This window comes from Pongo abelii, chromosome 11 (assembly GCF_028885655.2).
Source record: "Pongo abelii isolate AG06213 chromosome 11, NHGRI_mPonAbe1-v2.0_pri, whole genome shotgun sequence".
In the NCBI taxonomy this organism is placed as follows: domain Eukaryota; kingdom Metazoa; phylum Chordata; class Mammalia; order Primates; family Hominidae; genus Pongo; species Pongo abelii.
Genome location: NC_071996.2, coordinates 136159395 through 136181212, shown reverse-complemented (window position 1 = coordinate 136181212; position 21818 = coordinate 136159395). Strand labels below are relative to the sequence as shown.

The following is a 21818-nucleotide window of genomic DNA, read 5'->3' as shown; positions in this document are numbered from 1 at the left end:
GGGAGGCGGAGGTTGCGGTGAGCCAAGATCATGCCACTGCACTCCAGCCTGGGCGACAGAGTGAGACTCCATCTTGAAAAAAGAAAAAACCAGCTGGGCAGTGGCTCATGCCTGTAATCCTAGCATTTTGGGAGGCCTAGGCAGGTGGATCACCTGAGGTCAGGAGTTTGAGACCAGCCTGGCCAACACGACAAAACCCTGTCTCTAACAAAAATACAAAAATTAGCCGGGCGTGGTGGTGGGTGGCTATAATCCTAGCTACTCAGGAGGCTGAGGCAGAAGAAACCCTTGAACCCAGGGGACAGAGGTTGCAATGAGCCGAGATTACACCACTTCACTCTAGCCTGGGCAAAGTGTGAAACTCCGTCTCAAAAAAAGAAAAAACCAACCAACCAACCAAACAAAAAGTATAATAAAAAGAAAAAAAATAATAAAGCTACCACATCAGTGGCACCCCCTCTCCTATGGAGCCAGGATATATACACCAGAAACCTATCTTTCTCTCTTCAAAGTGACCCTTGGAGTGTTTGTCTAGTCACTTCCTTTAGGGCCTGGATTTGCAAGACAGGCAGGAAAAACCTCACGTCTTCACCATCTCACTATTTTATCTGCTTCTCTCAAAATGCCTGATGTCTACCTAGGGCACTGCACACAACAGGGTTCCAAACATGTAGTAACTAAAACTGGTCGGCTTTGCAGTTCACAAGGCATTGTCTCATGTACTGATCCTTTTGATCTTCACAACAGTCCTGTGAAGAATTAATCACAGCCGCCTGCCTTTATGGTTGCCTGAGAGCTTAGAAGTGCCAGGCACTGTCCTAAATTACATCATTGAACACAGCAGTGCTGTGAAGTGTTTATTAGTAGCCCCGCTTCATTGATGGTGAAAACTGAAGTAAGTGAATTCCTGGGGATCAGAATGAACCCGAGGTTTCAAGCAGACGCTAAGCTTTCGAGTATAGTAGGAACGGTGTGCCCGTGAACTTGGAAGGGGCTAGAGAAGGCACAGTGTGTGCTCAGTGTCCCCACGTCCAGGTCACTGTTGTAACTGTGAGAGTTAGACACTTGGCAATTATGTCTCCAGATGTAGACAGAAATGATAAGAGTCACGTTTCTGAATATTTGTGGATTCTGATTTTGGCCTCAAAGCATGGTCCCATGGCTACCGACATATGCAAAGGAATTCATTGTTCGCCAAGAGGAATGCTGATGTTGCCGCCTTGCAGACATTCAGAGAAACAGTCTCACCAGCCATACCCTTCAAATGAATGTCATCTGATGTAATCCTTCAAGGCTCCTCTTGAGGGGTGTGGTGCTGTTTGGCTGATGGAGAAACAGGCCACCAAGGTCGATCAGCCCAAGATCACCAGGTCCAAGGAGGACCCCCAGCCTGACCCCCTAACCCGCAGCTCTGCCCCAGGCTGGGTGATGTGGCCAGAGGAGCTGGGTTTTAGGGAAGTGAGACTTGATTTTCAGGTCAGTCCTCATAATGCCAAGGTTGCCCCTCCAAAACAGTTCACAAAGACAGAAACTGGAGTTAGGTATTTGTTTTGTTTGTTTGTTTGTTTTTTGAGATGGAATCTCCCTGTTGCCCAGGCTGGAGTGCAGTGGTGCAATCTCGGCTCACTACAACATCCGCCTTCGGGGTTCAAGAGATTCTCTTGCCTCAGCCTCCTGAGTAGGTGGGACTACAGGACCCTGCCACCACGCCTGGCTAATTTTTTGTATTGGAGTTAGGTATTTGAAAAGATAAAGGAAAACAGACAAGATAAAGAATCCTTAATGTGCTCATCACACAGGCAGGTGTGGCTGAAGGAAGCTGGGGGTGAGGGGCTCAGCCTCCCAGGTAGGGTCCAGGGCCAAACACACTGGGGGAAGGGGAAACACTTATCTTTAACCTGCTAGAAGGTTCGCCAAGCAACTGCAGTGTGAGAGCCCCTTAAGACAAGGCAACCTGCAAACAGGTGATCTTATACCAAACTTTTGAGCCTCTGGGAAAGGCAAATGCAGGTGGATTTGTTTTCTTCATTCTTGAAAGGTCTGTTGCTCCCTCTCCTTCCATGAAAATGCTATCACATTCCTTGCAATTTGGAATCCAGCCATGTAGAAAGGGAACCCCTGGCACCCCTCCCCTGGGCAGAGATGCCCTTCCCAGCCCCACGGCACCTGAAAGCGGGAGGCCTGGGGAGGGAGGATGAACCTCAGTCCAGGAGGGAGGCCCTGGCCCCAGTGAGGCCCCACAGAGCCCCAGCCCTGGGCCCAACTGACCGGGGCCTGCTTTCTCCCCACAAGCTTGGCCTAACCCTGGATCCCTCCCTCCTTATTTCAAATGATCACCATCTTTCCTTTTTCTCCCCATAGCCTACATCTTTCAAATGTTGTCAGGCTTATTGGAGTCCCCTGAGCTCCCAGCTCCTCCTCTGCCAACATCTTAGCTCTTTCTTTCCCTATAATTTAAACTTTAATCCATATACATATGTATTTTTAATTAAAGGCAATCCAGAATAGACCAGGTGTGGTGGCTCACACCTGTAATCCCAGCACTTTGGGAGGCTGAGGCGAGCAGATTGCCTGAGGTCAGGAGTTCAAGATCAGCCTGGCCAATGTGGTAAAACCCCATCTCCACTAAAAATGCAAAAATTAGCCAGGCATAGTGGTGGGCGCCTGTAATCCCAGCTGCTTGGGAGGCTGAGGCACAAGAATTGCTTGAACCCGGGAGGCAGAGGTTGCAATGAGCCAAGATCGCACCACTGCACTCCAGCCTGGGCAATAGAGTGAAACTCAGTCTCAAAAAAAAAAAAAAAAAAAAAAGGCAACCCAGAATAGTAAAGAAAAACTACCCGTAAAAAGACCCTGCACCCCTGTTTGCATCCTAGAGCTTCCTTGTGGACCTGTGGCCTTTTCCCATATTTTCCATTTTCTCAGTCCCTTTCATCTTTGTTATTGTTACTTTTTAGAGATAGGGCCTCGCTATGTTGCCCAGGCTGGAGTGCAGTGGCTATTCACAGGAGCAATCCCACTGCTGACCAGCACGGGAGTTTTGACCTGCTGCTTCTGACCCGGGCCAGTTCACCCCTCTTTAGGCAGCCTGGTGATCTCCCCTAACCCAACCTCCCCTCTTGGGAAGTCACCGTATTGATGCTGAGCTCAGTGTGGGCACCCGATGGGCACAGAGCACAGAAAGCCCAGAACTCTTGGGCTCAGGCGATCCTCCCAAGTGGCTGGAACTCCAGGCATGTATCACTACGCTCAGTTCCTTTCATCTTTATGTTCTCCAGACTCTGTTGGGGGAGACTCTGGTTCCACTGGCACTTGGGATGATTCCAAACCAGCCCCACCACCCTCTTGGGAGAGACTTGGCCCCATCTGTAACCCGAGAGTGCCATGAGCCTTGTGTGCCTTGCAGAGTGGTCAAGGGGCCCAAAGAAAATCATCCCCTTGCACAGGACACGGGCCCAGGTAAGCTATCGGTGAGGAGGCTATTTTTTTAAAGTAGCACCTGTCTGCGGTCATGAGGAAGCAGACAGTTCCCAGGGCTTCCACTCTAACGAGCTGCCCACATCCAACTTGTCCCAGACAGCCTCATCTTTAGCCTTCTGGGGAAAACCCAAACCCGCCACCTGCCATGGTCACTGTGCTGCCGCTCCACAAAGCCCTTCCTGAGTGACTCTTAGGGCCCAGCCCTATCAGAGGATAAGGCCAGCCTCCCCAGGTCTCCTGGAAAAGGCTTCTCAACTCATCTACTAGTTGAGACCACCACTGAGTGGTGGAGCGAGGCGCAACTGTGTGGGCCGCTTGACCATCTGCTGCTGTGCGTGCCCGCTGCCTAGGAAAGCCCCCAGATCCGCCAAAGGGCCCGAGGTGACTCCAACCTCAACCCCACCCAGGGCCAGCTAGCAAGAGGACAGCAGCAAGGGACAATGGCTGGTCTCCGGCGTCCTCCCAGTTTCAGGCCCATGAGTCAGTCACTTACTCTCTTGGCTTCCACTGTGTAGAGCCCCAGGCTTTCTTGGTTTTCTAACTTCCCTCCCGGGAATTATCCTGCCATTCATGGAAAAAGAAGCTGGCCGGCCTTTGTCCACCAGAGGCTCAGCTGTTGGAAACTCCCCAGGGATCCCTCAGATAGGGTGTTCTCAGGAGGGCAGCAGTGCCCCAGAACACGCCTTAGTGATGGGAGGGGGTTGCCTGCATCTCAGGGACACCAGGACACAAGAGTACCTTCTTCTCTTCACACAGAAAGGCTTGGAATAGAAATCACGCATTGCCTTTTTCAATAGCCAGGCGCTGGCTCCACAAAGTGAGGTCCCCAGACCAGAGCATCACGGTCACCCAGGGGTGTTAGAAATGCAGTCTCAAGTTCCACCGAGACCCCTAGACCTGCTGAATCAGAGCCTGCATTTTCACAAGCCCCCCACACCACAGACCCTGGGCACGTTCAAGGCAGAGAAGGGCAGCACAGACTACACCCACCGGCAGGTGGTCTTCCCAGGGGCCCTCCTGGGGTTACCCTATGGGTGTCCCCAGCTGTGCCTATCTAGATGAGCCTCGGGGACTCCCTAAGGTCACAGGACTGTAGTTCCTCCTCCCTACCTCCCATCCCTGCCTGCAAGGTTCTCTGCGTTTCTAGTTTTCTCTGGTTGTGTGGGTCCTCCCCAGCTGTCAAATCACCTGCTCCTCCTTCCTGCCTATCCAGCTGCGGGCTGGGAAAGTCACTCCCAGTGCTCTAGCTGCATGCAGACTGAGGGTGGGCAGGCTCTGAAAAAGGGCCAGGGGACTCAGAGATACAAAAGCTTTGACCCAAAGTTTTCATCATCCAATCAAACCACTCATAGCCACTTTTGTCCGATAAACTCCCAGCTCTCCTTGTGCCCCAAACACTCGGCTTATTCACTCACTGCAGTGAGTGTGATAAGAGCTCACTGCAGCCTCCAAATCCCAGGTTCAAGCAATCCTCCCACCTCAGCCTCCTGCCTAGCTGGGACTACAGGTACGTACCTCCTATGCCCAACTAGTTTTTCATATTTTTTGTAAAGACAGAGTTTCGCCATGTTGCTCAGGCTGGTCTTGAACTCCTGTACTCAAACAATCCTCTTGCCTCGGCCACCCAAAGTGCCGGGACTACAGGAGTGAGCCACCTTGCCAGGTCTGCATAAAAGTTCTGATAGGAGGCTGGGCGCAGTGGCTCATGCCTGTAATCCCAGCACTTTGGGAGGCCGAGGTGGGTGGATCACCTGAGGTCAGGAGTTCGAGACCAGCCTGGCCGACCTGGTGAAACCCCATTTCTACTAAAAATACAAAAATTAGCCAGGTGTGGTGGTGGGTGCCTGTAATCCCAGCTACTTGGGACGCTAAGGTAGGATAATCACTTGAACCTGGGAGGCGGAAGTTTCAGTGAGCCGAGATCGTGCCATTGCACTCCAGCCTGGGCGATAAGAGCAAAACTCCGTCTCAAAAAAAAAAAAAAAAAAAAAAAAAAGTTCTAACAAGAGAGTTCTGAGATGCCAGGAAACTGGGTTGGAAGGGCCCCTGGAAACCTAGTTCTGGAATTCCCAGGAGCCCTGTGGATATCCGGGAACAGATGTTCCCAAACAATACAGGGTTTCCAAACTAGACTCCATTTGGGCTGTGCCTGGTGCAGTTCCAGCAGTGCCAAGGTCAGGGAAGGAAATGGCCAGTGGGAGGCCCCGACAAGGGAGTGTGCAGCGGCCCAGGGGGCACAGGTCTCAGAGCAGGCCAGGGCAGCCAGCCCAACGCAAGCGGACTACAGGGCGCCAGGCAATCACCCCAAGTGGGAGACAAGGACACCCTGGGCTGCCACCCATGCAGCTCTCGACATTTCCTCTCCACCCACTGCTGCCAGCAGGACCTTTTCCTGCGTTCCCCACTCCAGGCCCACACCACCTTAAACCCAGCAGCCCTCAGTGGAAAGAACACTGGGCTGGAACATGAGTGCCCTAATTAAGGCCATGACTGCACACCGAGTGGTCACGAGGTTTTGTGCACAACCTGAGAAGGTGGTCACTTACCTTTTTCCAGGTCTCACTTACAGGTGTATGCCCGTGTGGGTCAGTGGCTCTCTCGGAGGGAACCGCATGACCCCACTGAAGGCTCACATTACCTCCCACGGCCGCAGGGAGCTGTGAAGCTCCTCTCAGCAGTCATCAGGGCCTCAGTGCAGCTACAGCTGGTAGAGCTCAGAAGCCTCCACAGAGGTCAAGGTGCCCACTCTGCCACGGCCCTGGGCCCAGCCCTGGGCTGGGTGTGGGGACTGCAGGAAGAGGTTAGCCACTTTCAGCCATGAACATTCTATCTCTGCTTTTCCAGGGAAACTCTGGAAGGGGAGGGAGCCTCATAAGAATCAGCAATAACCGGCCAGGCACAGTGGCTCATGCCTGTAATCCCAGCACTTTGTGGGACCGAGGTGGGTGGGGATCACCTGAGGTCAGGAGTTCAAGACCAGCCTGGCCAACACGGTGAAACCCTGTCTCTACTAAAAATACAAAAATTAGCCGGGCATGGTGGTGCATGCCTGTAATCTCAGCTACTCAGGAGGCTGAGGCAGGAGAATAGCTTGAACCCAGGAGGCGGAGGCTGCAGTGAGCGGAGATCATGCCACTGTACTCCAGCCTGGGTGACAGAATGAAACACTGTCTCAAAAAAATAAAATAAAAAAAGAAGAGAAGAGAAGTGAGAGAATCAGCAATAACAGACAACGGACAGACCTAAGTGTAATCAACTGGGAATTGCAGGGTTACAGGAGAGAGGCTGTGGGGGCCATTCAGCTCGGTGAGAGCAAGGCCTGGGCGGGAGAAACCAGAGATACAGAAGACTGTGACAGCCAACTGGAGTGGGCCTTAAGGGTCCACATGAGGAGTCTAGACTTTTTTCCTTGGGCAATAGGGAGCTACTGAATGTTATATATTGCCCCACCCCAACCCAAAATAACTTGTGAAGAGGGAAGCAAGGTAATGACATCTGGGCTCTGGTGAGTCCAGCTAAAACATGTTGGAAGGATGGGGGAGGCCGGGTCTGAGGCAGCTGCTACAAGCTCAGGGCAGGTGGTCCAACAGGGCCTGGAGGTCAGGCTGCCTGCAAAGACTGTGCCAGCCAAGGCCCTGCCTGACTATGCAGAGGATGGTGTCAAGGATGGGTGAGATTTGGAGGCTAGAAAGCTGGGAGGTGGGAATAACATTAGTGAGACGGGCATGTGACACTGGACAAGAGTGCAGGCCACTTGGGTTCAAATCCCAGCTCTACCGCTTACAAGGTGTGTGACTTTAGGCAAGTTTCCTGGCTTCGTGCCTCAGTTTCCTCATCTGTGAAAGGGGGTCTGATATCCTACCCCCTTTGGAGTGTCGTGAAGCGTGAGTTCCCATGTGGAAATCGCTAAGCACAGCCCCGCACACAGTCGGCTCTGTCAGTGGGGCTGTTAGGTGGCATTAGGAACACCCAATGCTCCATGAAGTCAGCCATTATAGGGGGGAGGGGCATGACACATTTAGAGAGGAGGCAGAGACCCTGTCACCACCAAAGCCAAACAGGACAGCATCGGAGGCCAGCATTTCTCCAAGGTCGCAACAGAGTTCACTAGGTCCCCATGGGCAAAGAGTGAGGGCTGTCAGCAGCCAGATTTTTTTGATCAGGGCTGTCCCAAGGCACAGTGGTTGCTCAGTGAGGGGTGCTGGGGAAACCTGGGGGTGGAGATGTCTAACCCTAGAGCTGGGATCAGCTACAGCCCTGTGGGGTGGGGGTCTCTGCTGTTTCACCACCCAGAAGGGGCAGAGTGGCCAGCCTTAGGCACGAGGCAGGAGGCCATCCTCCTACTTCCTGCAAACCTGATCCGTGGCAGAGGGCTGAGGGCGTGTCTGCCTCGGATGTGGCCCGCTCCAAGGCTCTGTCTGGCCTGGAAGGATGCTGCCGCTGTCATTGCCAACCCAGGTCTGAGCTCCAAAACCGAAGAATTTACCTTTATTCAGCAACATGATTGGGGAGTAGGGTGTGCTAGACTAAGATTAAAAAAAAAATAAAAGCAGGCCAGCATGGTGGCTCACACCTCTAATTCCAGCATTTTGGGAGGCTGAGGCAGGAGGATCACTTGAACCCAGGAGTTCAAGACCATCCAGGGCAGCATAGTAAGACCTATCTCTCAAAAAAAAAAAAAAAAAAAAAAATTTGCCAGGCATGGTGGCTCACGCCTGTAATCCCAGCACTTTGGGAGTTCGAGGCGGGCAGATCACCTGAGGTCGGAAGATTGAGACCAGCCCGACCAACATGGAGAAATCCCGTCTGTATTAAAAATTAAAAAAAAAAAAAATTAGGCCAGGTGCAGTGGCTCACGCCTGTAATCCCAGCACTTTGGGAGGCCAAGACGGGTGGATCACGACAGCCTGGCCAAGATGGTGAAACTCCATCTCTACTAAAAACACAAAAAATTAGCCGGGCGTGGTGGCGGGTGCCTGTAATCCCAGCTACTCGGGAGGCTGAGGCAGAGAATTGCTTGAACCCAGGAGGCGGAGGTTGCAGTGAGCCAAGATCACACCACTGCACTCTAGCCTGGGCAATAGAGTGAGACTCTGTCTGAAAAATAAAAAATAAAAAAAAGAAAAGAAAACCAGCCCTGAACACCCCCCAACACACACTCACACATGACTTGTACAAAGGCCTCCAAGCCAACAGAGGGGCCCTTAGCTACAGAAGCCCAGGAGCCACTAAAGGAATGAGGACCATCAGGGCATGGCAACTCCTGGCCAGAGATAGCAGCTGGAGCCCCTTCTAAGAGGAGAGGAAATCAGAGGCATGGCACCCCCAATGAGAAAAAGAATAAAAGAGGTTTGGGGAGGGGGTCTGGGGAGACACGGGGTAGCAGCCAACCGTTTTCTAAGACAGTGAGCAGCGAGGAGGGTGAGGCAGAATGATCAAGCCCTCCAAATCCAGGGGGTGTGCCCACCACGCCAGGCTCTTTGGAGGGAGGAAGGGCGACATGAGATGGAAGTGGGGGGTTCACTGAAAGCTGGCCTAGGGAGCGGTCGACACAAACAGCCCACCCAGCACCAAATGCACACACAGCACTCCTAGCTGTGGGTCCACCCCTACAGGCAGGAGAAAAATCACAGGGAAATCCCAGTGAAAATGATGTTCTGCAGGAAAGACCTCTGCATTTGGTCTTCGGGAGTCCCCGGGAATGGGCTGCTCCCTGCCTGGCCTCCAGAAACCAAGCCTGACATCAAAAGTCCCTCCCATGTACACAAAAACACAGATGAGCTGGGCGTGGTAGCATACCCTATAATCCCAGCTACTCAGGAGGCTGAGGCAGGGGGGTCACTTGAACCCAGGAGGCGGAGGTTGCAGTGAGCCAGGATCTTGCCACTGCACTCCAGCCTGGGTGACAGAGCAAGACTGCCTCAAACAACAACAACAAAAACAAACAAACAAACAACAACAAAAAAACACAGATGGACATTGGGAGGCCAAGGTGGGCAGATTGCTTGAGCCCAGGAGTTTGAGACCTTGAGCCCAGGAGTTTGAGACCAGCCTCAGCAACATGGTAAAACTCTGTCTCTACTAAAAAAAAAAAAATTAGCCAGGTGTTGGGGTGGGGGGACTCAGGCAGAAGGATGGCTTGAGCCCAGGAGGTCGAGGCTGCGGTGAGCCATGATCGTACCACTTCACTCCAGCCTGGGTGACAGAGCAAGACTCTGTCTCAAAAAACAAAAAAATACAAACAAAAATAAAGCACACAGATGGACAGAAAAGAGCCCTGGAACGTTATTCAGTAAAAACCCACCTCTCCTTCCTCACTAACAGAGCCCTGTTTTGGCTCCACCCCTCAGGGAATGGAAACTACCCCGGACGGGCCGGTGACCTAGTGCTGGTGATGGGATGCCAAAGGCCGGCTTGGGGCACACAAAAAGGAAGATTTCCTCATTGTTTATTTTTTCTTTCTATCTTTTTTTTCACTTCTAGCTAGTTACACGTTAATTTCCTCATTGTTTAGAAGAACCCTAGGTCTTTCCTGCCTCTGGATTTCGTCGCAGCTGATGTGACTCGGGGAACCTCACACCTTGCTACCTTGACGCCAGCACAGAGGGTGGCAGAGGGCAGAGGACGGAACCCAAGTCCTGGATGACAGCAGCAACCATCCATTGCCCCAGGGGCCACCCTTATCCTCTGGACGCCCTCTTCTATGAGATGATCCATTTCTTCACTCATTAGTGAGTTTGGGGCAGAGTTTTCCATCACTTGAGCCAAAGGCCTCCCAAGTAATACAGGCAGAACAGCATAGATCGTCTCTTACAATCTTGTGTAAGAACATGCACCCAACCAGCTGGAGGTGACCCTCGGGAACAGAACAGCATCGGCTTCCACTCTCTACTTCCTAAAGATCTTTACTGTTTTAAAGGAAATTTTCAAGGGGAACACTATAATTTGATAACAAAAAATAAGATTTCCTTAAGTCATAAGATTCTTATCTCCCATTTCCCTCCAAACCAGTAGATCTCAAATTTTTCTGGGGTGAGGAGCCGTACAGCCCCTTGAAAAGCAAGGTCTCCCAGCAGGTGTGAGAGTGCAATTCCACACACAATTGGTGAGAGTTCCAAGACCGGAGGTCAAGAGCTCCTGCTCCAACCACGGGGCTCAAGTAAGCAGACACCCAACGCTAATTAGCTTTTGTTTCTCATTTGTCTTTTTTTTTTTTTTTTTTTTTTGAGACAGAGTCTCACTCTGTCACCCAGGCTGGAGTGCAGTGGTGCAATCTTGGCTCACTGCAACCTCTGCTTCCCGGGTTCAAGTGATTCTCCTGCCTCAGCCTCCCGAGTAGCTGGGATTACAGGTGCCCGCCACCACACCCTGCTAATTTTTGTATTATTAGTAGAGACGGGGTTTCACCATGTTGGCCAGGCTGGTCTCAAGCTCCTGACCTTGTGATCCACCCACCTTGGCCTCCCAAAGTGCTGGGATTACAGGTGTGAGCCACCACTCCTGGCCTCATTTGTCTTTTTCATTGGGAGTTTTTAAGCTCAAACACACCTCTTAGGGGAAGCCATAGGAAGGCAAAACTTCCTAGGGTGGGGAGTGTTACCCTGGGACTCCAGCTGTGAGCGCCAGCTGTGAGGCCTCCTCAGCCTGCAGAAGAAGCAGATGCAGGTCCTGCTCCTTCTCCAGTGCTAATCTTCCAAAAGCAACTCTGGGGTCCTGGAACTCAGGCCTCACTATGCTGCCTACCCAACTGGGGGGACACCAGGCTTCCACTGTGTCCCCTCTGGACCTGAGGCCACTGATGGGAGAAAAGGCCAAGAAGTGAGAAAGGGGACAAATGAGATCAGGCTCTGGATTCAAGATTCTAAAGCGACTGCCTAGCATGGGGGCTGGCTAACTTGGGCCTGCAGACAAAATCATGCTCACCAAGTGTTACAGGAACACAGCCATGCCATCCCATTTGCCTATTGCCTGTGGCTGCTTTCACATCACAATGACAGGCTGCAGAGGGACAACAGAAACCTTAGGGCCCAAAGCCAAACAGATGGATTATCTGGCCTTTACAGAACTTTGCCCACCCATGACCTAGAAAGAATCTTGAACGTCACACAGCCCATCTCCTAGCCTCCATCAGCTTTCGGCCCTTCCTAACTGCAAGCCTCTCACACCAGGGAGTCAGAGCACCTCCCTTCTAGTGAAACTCCAGAGAAAGCAGCTCACCACCTTGCAATACCTTTTGTTCCATTTCTCAGTAACTCCGATCGTGGCCAGGTGTAGTGGCTCATGCCTGTAACCAACACTTTGGGAGGCAGAGGTGGGCAGATCACTTGAGCCCAGGACCAGCCTGGGCAACATGGCAAAACCCCGTCTCTACAAAAAATACAAAAATTAGCTGGGCGTGGTGGTCGTGCCTGTAGTCCCAGTTACTCAAGAGGCTAAGGTGGGAGGATCACTTGAGCCCGGGAGGTGGAGGTTGCAGTGGGCCAAGATTGTACACTGCACTCCAGCCTGGGCCACAGAGAGAGACCCTGTTTCAAAAAATGGTAATAATAATACCAACTCCCACCATGAGAAGCCTCTTGCTTCCGGACGGCTGCAGCTTCCTTTCCTTGAGCCCTCACTGCCCTCCTTCTGCCATCCAAGGTCAAGCACTCACCACCCAGATCAAGTTCTCAGCCTCCATTCTCTGTCTCCAGGAGGTTCATCCCAAGGGCCTTCCCTGCTGCCTCCACCCAGGGCCTGAATCCCTCCACAGTCCTCGGTGGCTGCTCCTCCGTGGCTGTGCCCAGAATGACCAGGAGCCCCTGCTTTGAATGCAGCAGCTTGAGGTCAGAGTGTCCCCAACTCCCACATCCTCAGGGTCTGCTCAGCTACTGGAGTGTCCTGTATGTGGGTGGTGGGTGGCTTCTCGGGGAGTGACATCCCTCCCGTCCAAACAGCATCATGTTACATCCAGCTTGCTGTCAGCATTTGTTGAGCTTCTCAAGGGCCAAGACCACTTCCCGATTATACAAGTATGTATAGTCTGGCACCTGGCAGGTGCTTAGCTAAATGAATGAAAAAATGAATGAGTGAATGAATAGCTCATAGCAGGTTGGAAAGGGGCTCATGGTGATCATCGCCATCATCATCATGATATGGTACCACAGGAGCACACACTAGCAGATGTATGGACAGTGCTGGCCACAGGAGCCCAGAGCTGGGAACACTGGAGGAGACCTAAGTGGACTCTTAGGTCATTCGGCCCATCTTTAGAGACCCACTAGCTCAGCCACGACATGAACCCACGCATAATGTAGCCCCATGCCAATCAAAGCCCCTGCAGGTCAATGGAAGAAGTATTCCTGTTTACCAGTTGGACCGGGGGTACCACAGAACCTCTGCAGCCTTGGAACGCGGAAAGCCATGTCTTGGCAGGTCATTGACCACAGGTCAGGTTTCATCTTGCTGGGAATGGAGGATCATGGTCCATGCTCCAATAACTCAAGGTGTGTCCCCTGCCAAGAAGCGTCCAGAATTTAGGATCAAAGATGCCCTTTGGCCACCAACACTTAGGGGACGCAGAAGCAGGAGGAGGCTATAGAGGGGTGTTCTGGGAGGACTGTAAAATGTGGAAGAGGCCAAGTGCAGTGAGTCATGACAGGTGAGTCCGCGACGGCCTCACCCGAAGAGTGGCTGTGGGAGTGAGCTAGTGTGTGAGCACGCAGGTAGGCATGTGTGAGTGTGTGAGGTTGCACATCATATACAGAGATTTGTGAAGCCTAAAGCTAAAGACAAACGTGTGCCAACCCCAGATGTCAGTGCCCTGAGGGTGTGCTGGGCTCCTAACTAAGATGAACATCAATTGTGGACAGCCTGGCACCCTCTGGCTCCCAAGACCTGATTTGTGGACTCTTAGGCCATTCGGCACATCTTTGGAGACCCACTAACTCAGCCACACCACGAACCCATACCGAACATAGCCCCATGCCAATCAAACACCCTGCAGGTCAGTGGAAGAAGTATTCCTATATAGTAGTTGGTCCAGGGGGTACCACAGGGCTGAGGGTATAAAGTTAGTTTGGTTGGTATGCAACAACATTTAAAAAAAGAGAGAGAGAGTCTGGCCAGGCGAAGTAGCCCGTGCCTATGATCCCAGCACTTTGAGACAGGAGAATCACCTGAGCCTAGGAGTTTGAGACCAGCCTAGGCAACACGGCAAGACCCTGTCTTGAGAAAAGGAAAAAAAAAAAAAAAAAAGTTAAAGTCTCCTGGACCTTACAGCTTTGAAATCAGGCACTTTTTAATAATCTTGCAAGGGAGAAGGGGGAAAGGACTTTTCTCTTTTCGTATAATGTAAGATTTTAATAACTGTTTTCATCACTCAACTTCAAATTCCCATTATTCAAATTCTCATAAAATTCGATGGCTCTGTAACAAGGATGGTGGAGGAGACATCCCAGGGAGAGGGAGGTGGGGAGCGAGGAATGAGGAGGAAGAGGGAACTCCCTACAAAGATAAACCCACCAGCAACTGTGGAAGCTCCTTCCAGCTCCTCCTACATGGGTTAATCATGCGTGCTGCCAAGTAAAAGCAGCCAGCACTTAAACCCGTCTAAGACACAGTTCCAAGTCATGGGGTCTTTCTGCCAGAGACTAAGACCCAAAACAGAAGGCTGACCTAAAGCTATCCTCCAGAAATCAGACAAGCCCTATGTCCTCTTACCCTACCCCCCAATTCAAAATTGTCAAATGTACAAACTTCAGTGAAGGTGAGGAAATTTCACATCTAAGGTGATCACTGTTGACTGAAACTACGGCCAGGACAAATCAGTACCTCTTGTCTTTCTCCAAGGAAAAAGAAAGCACTTAACTTCTTCCTTTTATTTCCATCCATCTTTCCCATTTTTAGAGTCAATTCACTCAAAAGATTAGGATGCCAGTATGCAGGCAGCCTCACCTCCACCTCCCCAGTAAGCCTCCCTAAGAGGGCTCACTTTATATCTCTTTGGAAAATTCCCAGCCTTCCAAATCTACACCCGCTTCTCCCTCCTTTAGAGATAAGACTAAGAAGGAGAAAAAGAAACTGGGAGAGGAGAGGGGATGAGAAATGAAGAATTCCACAATAGCCTCACCTTTTTGGGTTTCACTGGTGTCTTGGTAATGCGGGACTCTGGCACTGGCAGGACATCCATGATACCACCGTTTCACATTCTTAAGAAAAAGACAGCTTTCCCATAGCCAAATGTTCTTCTTCCCACCCTCTCTTTGGGGAATCGAAACACAAGCTTTTAGTATGCTGCAAAAACCTCGCAGCTGCATTTTAAGATGTTGCATTGGGGTCCTGCCTTTAAGTGGCTGCCCTCATTGCCTCCCTTTGAAAGAGGCCTCCAGATAAGTCCAGGGTAATTAAAATTTCCTGTCTAACCTTGACTGCTCCACCAGCTCACGTTACAGCCACGGATACACACTGTAGAGTCAGTTTCTTCTGGGCCTTCTCATTCTTTTAAAATCAGGCCACTATTCTCTTGGCTCAGGCTATCCAGTAACAGTCTTGGAAATGGAGAGGGGACTTTCTCTGGCCGGGCTGATGATGCCTCTGGCTTCCCACACTCATTAGAAAACCCTCTTTCTTCTACAACACACCATTTAGGAGCCAGCCTCATTTGTTAGGTCCTAAGGACTCAAAGACAAAGGACACCACTCCAAGAACCCAACAAACTCAGAGGCTGGGAAGGATCCAGTTTTTTTAAGCCTTGAAAATGTAACAAATCCCTAAGCCAAATACTTTTAAATAGGAAAATCAAATTTAAACGATCAAAGCATGTCTCCCAGTATCTGTATGAATCTTTCTAGCCCCAAATAAAAAGACAGGGTGTACTTTGTACTGGTCTAATCAGGTTACACACTGCCAGGGGCCCAATGAACTAAGGCGATATCAGAACGTGAATCTAGAAACTGCTTAAAAGTGAAATTCTTAAGCCAGGCGCGGTGGCTCACGCCTGTAATCCCAGCATTTTGGCAGGCTGAGGAGGGTGGATCATTTGAGGTCAGGAGTTCAAGACCAGCCTGGCCAACGTGGTGAAACCCCATCTCTACTAAAAATACAAAAATTACCCGGGCATGGTGGCACACACCTGTAGTCCCAGCTACTCGAGAGGCCGAGGCAGGAGAATTGCTTGAACCCGGGAGGTGGAGGTTGCAATGAGCCGAAGTTGTGCCACTGCATTCCAGCCTGGGTGGCAAGCGAGACTGCACCTCAAAAAAAAAAAAAAAAAAAAAAGAAAAAAGTGAAATTCTTGCTGAAAACAGGTGTGTTTCTGGCATGAAGAGGGGTGTTATGTGGGTTCTGTTGGTTTTGTTTTTTGTTTTTTGTTTTTTTTTTTTTGAGAAAGAGTTTCATGCTTGTTGCCCAGGCTGGAGTGCAATGGCACAATCTCAGTTCACTGCAACCTCCGCCTCCCAGGTTCAAGCAATTCTCTTGCCTCAGTTTCCCATGTAGCTGGGATTACAGGTGCCTGCCACCATGCCCGGCTAATTTTGTACTTTTAGTAGAGACGGGGTTTCACTATGTTGGCCAGGCTGGTCTCAAACTCCTGACCTCAGATGATCCACCCACCTCGGCATCCCAAAGTGCTGGGATTACAGGCGTGAGGCCCGTGCCTGGCCAGGTTTGTTTTTATAGTTAGGTAGTGAATCCACTTGAATTAGGGTCGTGCCTTGGGAAGACATCTTTCTCCTGATGGGGATGGGAGTCATACTGGCTTTGGATAAATCTGAGATTCTGACCTCCCTAAATCTGAGAGCTTCCTTGGAAGAGGCTCCAGAGATGGTGCTCAAGCTCTGGGCAGCATTTCTCACTCCCTACACTCAGTTGAATAGTGCCTCCCCAACCCCACCCCAGCCCCCGCCAAAATTCATGTCTACCCAGAACATCAGAATGTGGCCTTATCAGGAAATAGGGTCTTTACAGATGTAAACGTTAAATTAAGATGAGGTTATACTGGATTAGGGTGGGTCCTAAATCCAATGACTGGTATCCTTATGAGAAGGCCATGTGAGCCGGGCGCAGTGGCTCATGCCTGTAATCCCAGCACTTTGGGAGGCCGAGGTGGGCAGATCATGAGGTCAGGAGATCAAGACCATCCTGGCTAACACGGTGAAACCCCATCTCTACTAAAAATACAAAAAATTAGCCAGGCATGGTGGTGGGCACCTGTAGTCCCAGCTACTCAGGAGGCTGAGGCAAGAGAATGGCGTGAACCTGGGAGGTGGAGCTTGCAGTGAGCCAAGATCGCACCACTGCACTCCAGCCTGGGCGATAGAGTGAGACTCCGTCTCAAAAAAAAAAAAAAAGAAGGGCATGTGAAGACACAGGAACACACACAGGGAGAGCACCAGGTGCTCAGGGTGGCAGAGATTACGGTGATGCGCCCATACCACAAGGAATACCAAGAATTCTGGCAACCGCCGGGCGCGGTGGCTCACGCCTGTAATCCCAGCACTTTGGGAGGCCGAGGTGGGTGGATCACAAGGTCAGGAGATCGAGACCATCCTGGCTAACACGGTGAAACCCCGTCTCTACTAAAAATACAAAAAATTAGCCGGGTGTGGTGGCGGGCGCCTGTAGTCCCAGCTACTCGGGAGGTTGAGGCAGGAGAATGGCGTGAACCCGGGAGGCGGAGCTTGCAGTGAGGCGAGATCACCCCACTGCACTCCAGCCTGGGCGACAGAGCGAGACTCTGTCTCAAAAAAAAAAAAAAGAATTCTGGCAACCACCAGAAGCCAGGAAACAGACACAGAAGGAGTCTTTGCTGGAACCTCAAGGGCAGCACAGCCCGGCTGACACCTTGGTTTCAGACTTGTCAGACTTCTGATTTCCAGAACTATGAGAGGATACACTTCTGCTGTTTTATGCCACCCAGTTTGTGGCATTTCATTCAGGCAGCTCTAAGAAACAAACAACCTCACCCAGCAGCAGAGGAGCTAACAAGTTCCTTCCACAGAACCCGGAAGGGCAAAGCACACAGTCCCACGGGGACCCAGAACTCACCAAGAGGCCAGGTCACCACTCCACAGCTCAAACTGTGGGCTAAATCAGGTTCAAAGGATAAAGAGGACTCAGCAAAGTGAATTATTAAACAAAAAAGGACAACACAAAATATGCACTTTTTTAAAATTTTTTTGAGATAGAGTCTCACTCTGTTGCTCAGGCTAGAGTGCAAGGGCATGATCTCGGCTCACTGCAACCTCCACCTCCCGGGTTCAAGCGATTCTCCTGCCTCAGCCTCCTGAGTAGCTGGGATTACAGGCGTGTGGCACCATGCCTGGCTAATTTTTGTATTTTTAGTAGAGATGGGGTTTCACCATGTTGATCAGGCTGGTCTCGAACTCCTGACCTCGTGATCCACCCGCCTCAGACTCCCAAAGTGCTGCAATTACAGGTGTGAGCCACTGCGCCCGGCCAAATGTGCACATTTACCCAAATTACGGATATGTGATAATCTAAAAATTAGTGGCTAAAATCCACCGGGCCTTCACCATAGGCTGAAACATGGAGCTAAATGCATCACATACATGAATTAATTTAATCCCCACAATAACCCCACATGGCAGGTTCTGTGCTTTCGAATTTGACAGAAGGGAAAACTGATGGCACAGAGCTTTTAAATAAGCTGCCCAAGGAACCTTCCAGGTAGCAAGTGGTGGGGCTGGGGTTTGAACCCAGGAAGCCTGCCTCCAAGTGCTCGCCCTTCACAGCCTCACAAGACTGCTGCTGCCATGAGTAAAATCTGGAAGGTAATCCAATAGAAAACAAATTGGCGTGTTACATTTTCTTTAGTGTTTTTAACATTCTTATGTTATTAATTTAAGCTGTTGTGGCCACACCACCACCACCAAGGATGAGCCATCTGAGAATGGGGACAACGCAGAGAGGAAGGTGGCTTAACAAAAAGAGAAACTAAGCACTGATGGCACCACCTAAGCTCCTAGATCCAGCCATACCTGAAGCTTGTGATGGCTTTTTGGTTTCCTCAGCCAAATTATTTCCCTTTTGTTTATGCCAATTTTGGTTGCAAGTGACAAAAAACTCAACCTAGAAAGAAATACCAAGTACTGGTTGAGCTGTTAGCTCTGCTGGGATCCCAGGCCACACACTGCCTTCCCCTTAGCTTTTTTTTCCCCCCCTTGAGACAGAGTCTCCCTCTGTCACCCTGGCTGGAGTGCAATGGTGTGATCTCTGCTCACTGCAACCTTCACCTCCCAGGTTCAAGCAATTCTCCCACTTCAGCCTCCCGAGTAGCTGGGACTACAGGCCCGTGCCACCACTCCCGGCTAATTCTTGTATTTTTAGTAGAGATGGGGTTTCACCATGTTGGTCAGGCTGGTCTCGAACTCCTGACCCCAGGTGATCCACCTGCCTCGGCCTCCCAAAGTGCTGGGATTACAGCCATAAGCCACTGTACCCGGCTCCCCTTTGCGTGATCCTGGTCCAGTACCTGTTTGCTCACAGATGCCACCTTGCTTCGTCTCCCAAGACCCTCTCAGCATATGGACTCTTTTCATCACTCTTAGGTAGTCAACTACAAGTTGATCTTTCCAAAGATTGTTTTATAGGAAAAACAAAAGAAGCCTGAGTGGCCACAAGAAAGCTTGAAGATAAAGGTCCCTCCCCAAGATCCCCTGAATCCAGCTGGACTGGGAGGAACTGGTGGGGTCTGGGAGCAGCCCGGCCAGGGCAGTCTTCCCATGAAAGGCATTACCCCAGAGAAATCAAAGGGCTCCAACAAGCCTTGCCTCACCCATTGCTTTTCCATTTTTGCCCCAGCCGCATTCAGCCCCACTCGGCCTTCCTGAATTGCCCAAACTAGACCCAGAAAACGCCACAGATCAGTGCCTGGAAGCCGGACAAAGAAACCGGGGTGTCACGGAGGCAGAGGAGGTGGAGGCTCCCAGGTGCCGGCTCTGCAAACCTCCATGCAGGGGCAGCGGAGGCTCAGGCGACGCAGTGCCAGCCACAGCGCCTTTAAATAGAACCTCCACGCGAAGGGCAAACACATTCCATGCGCTTTTAAAAACGCCCAAGCATGACCTGGCCGGCGGCCTCAACTCCCCCAGGCATTTTTCCGGTCTCGGCTCAATTCTGGAAATATTAATAGCTCGGTTAAGAGCTTACCGGGTGCAAAATACTTTTCGGCCTTAAAAGGCAGGGACCGTTACTGCTCCCACTCTCCAGATGAGGAAACTGAGATCCAGGGAGGTTCCAGGCGACGAGGTGGACTAGTGGGTCTCTATCGCCTACCTCTGGCTCAGTGTCTCCCCAGGTGGGCGGCTCCCCGCGCACTGGGGCTCACAGAGCAGGACCGGAACCAGCCCCCGCCGGACCGGTGCCAGCGGCCAAATTCGGTTCCCACAACCGCCCCCCCACCACCCCCCCCGCCGCGCCCCCAGGAGGCTCCCGGGCCGCGCTTGCTCCAGGAAAGTCTTGAATCTCTTACAACGAGTTCACCAAACTCCCCGTTCGCAGCCTCCGCTCATTCATCAGACCCCGCGCTGCAGCCAAGGATTAACTTTCCCCTTTTGTTTTAAAAGATAAAAGGCCAACAGGGGCTAATTTTTCCCTTGGGGGATACAGTGAAAGCTGGCAGGTGAGGCGCGGCGACGGCTCCCTTTCCTAGAAGTTGCTTTCGGAGCAAATCTCCGGACCGGCTGGCGGAGGGGGCGGGACCGGTGGTCGGGGTTGGGGGACCTGGAACTCGGGCCTGGCAGCCCCCGAGAACTTTTGGGCTCCGTCCCGGAGAGCTCCTGCTCCTGGTGTCCCCCCTCTCCGGCCCTGTCCCCCACCGCGCCAAGATAGACCCGAGCACGCAAGATCTGGCTGCGTTGGGCCAAATGCTACCTGCACCCCGGGACCCCTCCCCACACAAACGGGGCCCGGGACTTCGGACCAGAAAGCCCTCCGGCTCCCTCCCTGGTCCCGGGGGCGAAGGGCGCGCAGCGGGAGCTCACAGTTTGAACATGCTCTCCAGGTCCTTGATGAGGCGGCGGCTGAACTCCGGGAACTCCGTGTAGGGGTTGAAGACCCTGCAGCGCCGGGGCCGCGCAGCGCCCTCGTTGATGTCCAGCCGCCGGCTCAGCTGGGCGCTCAGCTCCGCGTCGGCGCTGGCCGTGGGCGCACAGGCGGGGGGCTCGGGCTCGGGCTCCGGGGCTGGGGCGCCGAGGGGAGCCAGCTGGGGGCCACTCTCCTCGGCCTCCTCGCGCCGCAGCCGGCGGTCCAGCTTGCGCGCCAGCTCCTCGCTGGCCATGGCGACGGATCGCAGGACGCGGGAACGCGGAGACGCGAGACGGGGCGCAGGGAGCTGGCGGGCGGCGCGCTCCTCGCAGGCTCCAGGCTCTACACCACTCCGCTGAGGCGGCGGGGACCCGGCGGTTGGGAGGGTCTGAGGACCCGCGGGCGGGGCGGGCGGGGCGGGCGGGGAGGGCGGGGCGGAGCTGCGGCTTTAAGGAGGCGCCAGGGCTCAGGGACCGCCAGCCTGGTGGGAGGAAGCCGCCGGTGTCTGCGCGTCCCGGAGACCCCGACCTGCTTCCTCTCCCCGCGGCTCCAGGCGGGAGGCTGACCGTCCCCCCGGAACCAGGCAGGGACCCTCGGATCAACTCCGACCTTGCTGCCCCTGTCAGCTCCGGGGAAAACCGCAGCGGGAAAAAGCGTCTCGACCGTTCAGGCGGTGCCTTTCTTGTCCCCCAGAAGTAACCCGACTGGAAGCGCTCGCGGCCCGGGACAGGCTGGGTGGGGGACGCGAGCGCCCCCGAGCGACACCCACGCGTGCCCCGCGTCTGGGAGTGGTGGCCACCCTCCCCAGGATCAGGGAGTGGGAGGCGCCTGCCCGGAGCGCGGGGCGGGGGAGCTGCTTTTGAAACACTCATTGAAACGAAATGTTTCCAAAACATGCTAAAAATACTAAAAACAAATAAGCAAACAAAAAAGAGGGAGAGCAAACGAGCAGAAAAAACTCCCGTTTTCCCTGGAGGCAGGAAAGCAGCGCAGCTTCAGGGACTCGGGCTTTTTTGCGTGAAACCAACAAGAAAGAGAAGAAACCTGGCGCGGAGACTCACACCCGCAATCCCAACACTTTGGTGTTGGTGGCGGGATCTTTTGAGCCCAGGAGTTCGAGACCAGACTGGGCAACATAGTTAGACTGTCTCTACAAAAACTTTTTTAAAATCAGCCAGGCGTAGTGGCGCTCGTCTGTAGTCCCAGCTACTCAGGAGGCTGAAGTAGGAGGATGGCTTGAGCCCGGGAGGTCGAGGCTGCAGCGAGCCATGGTCAGGCCACTGCACTCCAGCCTGGGCGACAGAGTGAGA

The 21818-nt window shown here is 52.5% G+C and overlaps 1 protein-coding gene across 1 annotated transcript in view; it reads right to left on the bottom strand.

Moving 5' to 3' along the window:
- EFHD1 (EF-hand domain family member D1) overlaps positions 1 to 21334 on the bottom strand; it is a 50465-nt gene extending 29131 nt beyond the window's left edge. Inside the window, exon 1 of the mRNA XM_002812992.5 lies at positions 20466 to 21334. Coding sequence (XP_002813038.3) covers positions 20466 to 20761 — 296 coding nt within the window. The 5' untranslated portion in view covers positions 20762 to 21334. The remainder of the gene's footprint in view (positions 1 to 20465) is intronic.
- Positions 21335 to 21818: the final 484 nt, after the last annotated feature.